Source organism: Merops nubicus, unplaced genomic scaffold, assembly GCF_000691845.1.
Source record: "Merops nubicus isolate BGI_N331 unplaced genomic scaffold, ASM69184v1 scaffold10055, whole genome shotgun sequence".
NCBI lineage: Eukaryota > Metazoa > Chordata > Aves > Coraciiformes > Meropidae > Merops > Merops nubicus.
The window spans coordinates 67,906-69,432 of NW_008607618.1; the positions used below are offsets into that span (position 1 = coordinate 67,906).

Genomic DNA, 1,527 nt, shown 5'->3' on the forward strand with positions numbered 1-1,527 from the left:
AAAAAGAACAAAACCAAAAACAAAACACACCCCCATACTCATTTCAAGATTGCATTTCCTGGCATACATTTACATTCACTTGTCACGATACCTTAGTTTACCCCGCCTTGGGAAATCTGAAAGCAAGCCTGCTGGGGTGAGTGGCAGTGCAGGGCCAGCTCCTGCGCCCATGGGAACAGATGAGGAAAGCTGAATGAACTCTACAGCAACAGGACGGTTTCTTTCCAAGGATTTCCCATTTGCACCGAGCTGGAGGGACAACAACCCTACACAACAACCTACTTTCCAACCGGACATAGTTCTCTGCCCTGTATGTCTCCCCGCACTCTTTCTATAAACTGTATTACAATTATTAAAAAAAAAAACAAAAAAAAAAAAAACAAACAATTTTTAGCTGAACGTTACCCCACACTTGGGATATATTCAAAGGCCATTGAATTGGCTTGCCTCCAACCTTCACAGAGATCTTGTCAGGAGGATTCTGGTTTTAACAACATGTATATATACACATTAATATGTACACAGACATAGAAGCTGCTCTTTCAGTTAGAAAAGAAATTAAATTTCATCACAGAATGAATCCTATAAAAAGGTATGTAATAAAGTTGAAATACCCATAAAATATCTATAACTAAAGCAAAGCTTTCGTCAATAAGCCTCCAAAACTTTAAATGAAGAAAATGGCTTCACGAAGTGGTAGTCTAGATTTCCACAGTGAGGACACTGCTGGACGTTGCTGTATTCAGAGAAATACTGCATGCCAATCCGTACATCTATTACTGGCTTCCCACAGTGCTTACAGTTCAGTCGAGCCTGCAAAAAACAAAAGAAACAAACAAAAAAACCCTTTTGAAATAATTGAATTTGCCTCTGAAAAAGAGGGGTTTACACACTGCCCCCTTGCCTTGCCCTCCCAACAGGAGAAGGGGTAAGTCAAGAAACTGGCAGCAACAGGATCTGCTGGTAAGGACATTCCTCACTTGGACTGCTATCTTGCAGGCATACACAGTGTTTTTCACATGAAATACCACCACCAAATTCTGAAAAAGTAGGTTACCTCCCACTCTGACTGAAGTGAGGTAGAACATTTCAAAGTTTATATATACAAATGATCGGTTTGTGTTACTTCATTTCTGAACCAATCCCTCAATCCTCAGCACAAGAAGTGTGGTCTCAATAAATCATTAATGAAGCCCTGAAGCAACGAGAGGATTTCTACATCTGTGCCATGCAATTCAACCATTTAGGCTGATGTTTGAGCATGATCTGTGAAATACATCAGTATTTTTTCTTTTGGCTTAACTAATGTACAACTTCATCTACTTTATCAGCATGGCATGGCATTGCTATCACTTTAAGCATTTTAAACATTTACAATGCATATCAGGTTTTACAAACTAAACAAGTACACAAATTATTCTACAAAATCCAGCTAAGAAAGGACCAACATTAACTGGGTGAATAGGAGAAATAATTAAAGGTCAAGACTGAGAACAAACAGAGCTATTAAGGTTCAGCAGTAACAAA

The 1,527-nt window shown here is 38.9% G+C and overlaps 1 protein-coding gene across 1 annotated transcript in view; it reads right to left on the minus strand.

The window, feature by feature from the left end:
* Positions 1–648: 648 nt before the first annotated feature.
* Positions 649–1,527, minus strand: part of HECA (headcase homolog (Drosophila)) — a 10,310-nt gene continuing 9,431 nt past the window's right edge. Inside the window, exon 4 of the mRNA XM_008940000.1 lies at positions 649–813. Coding sequence (XP_008938248.1) covers positions 649–813 — 165 coding nt within the window. The remainder of the gene's footprint in view (positions 814–1,527) is intronic.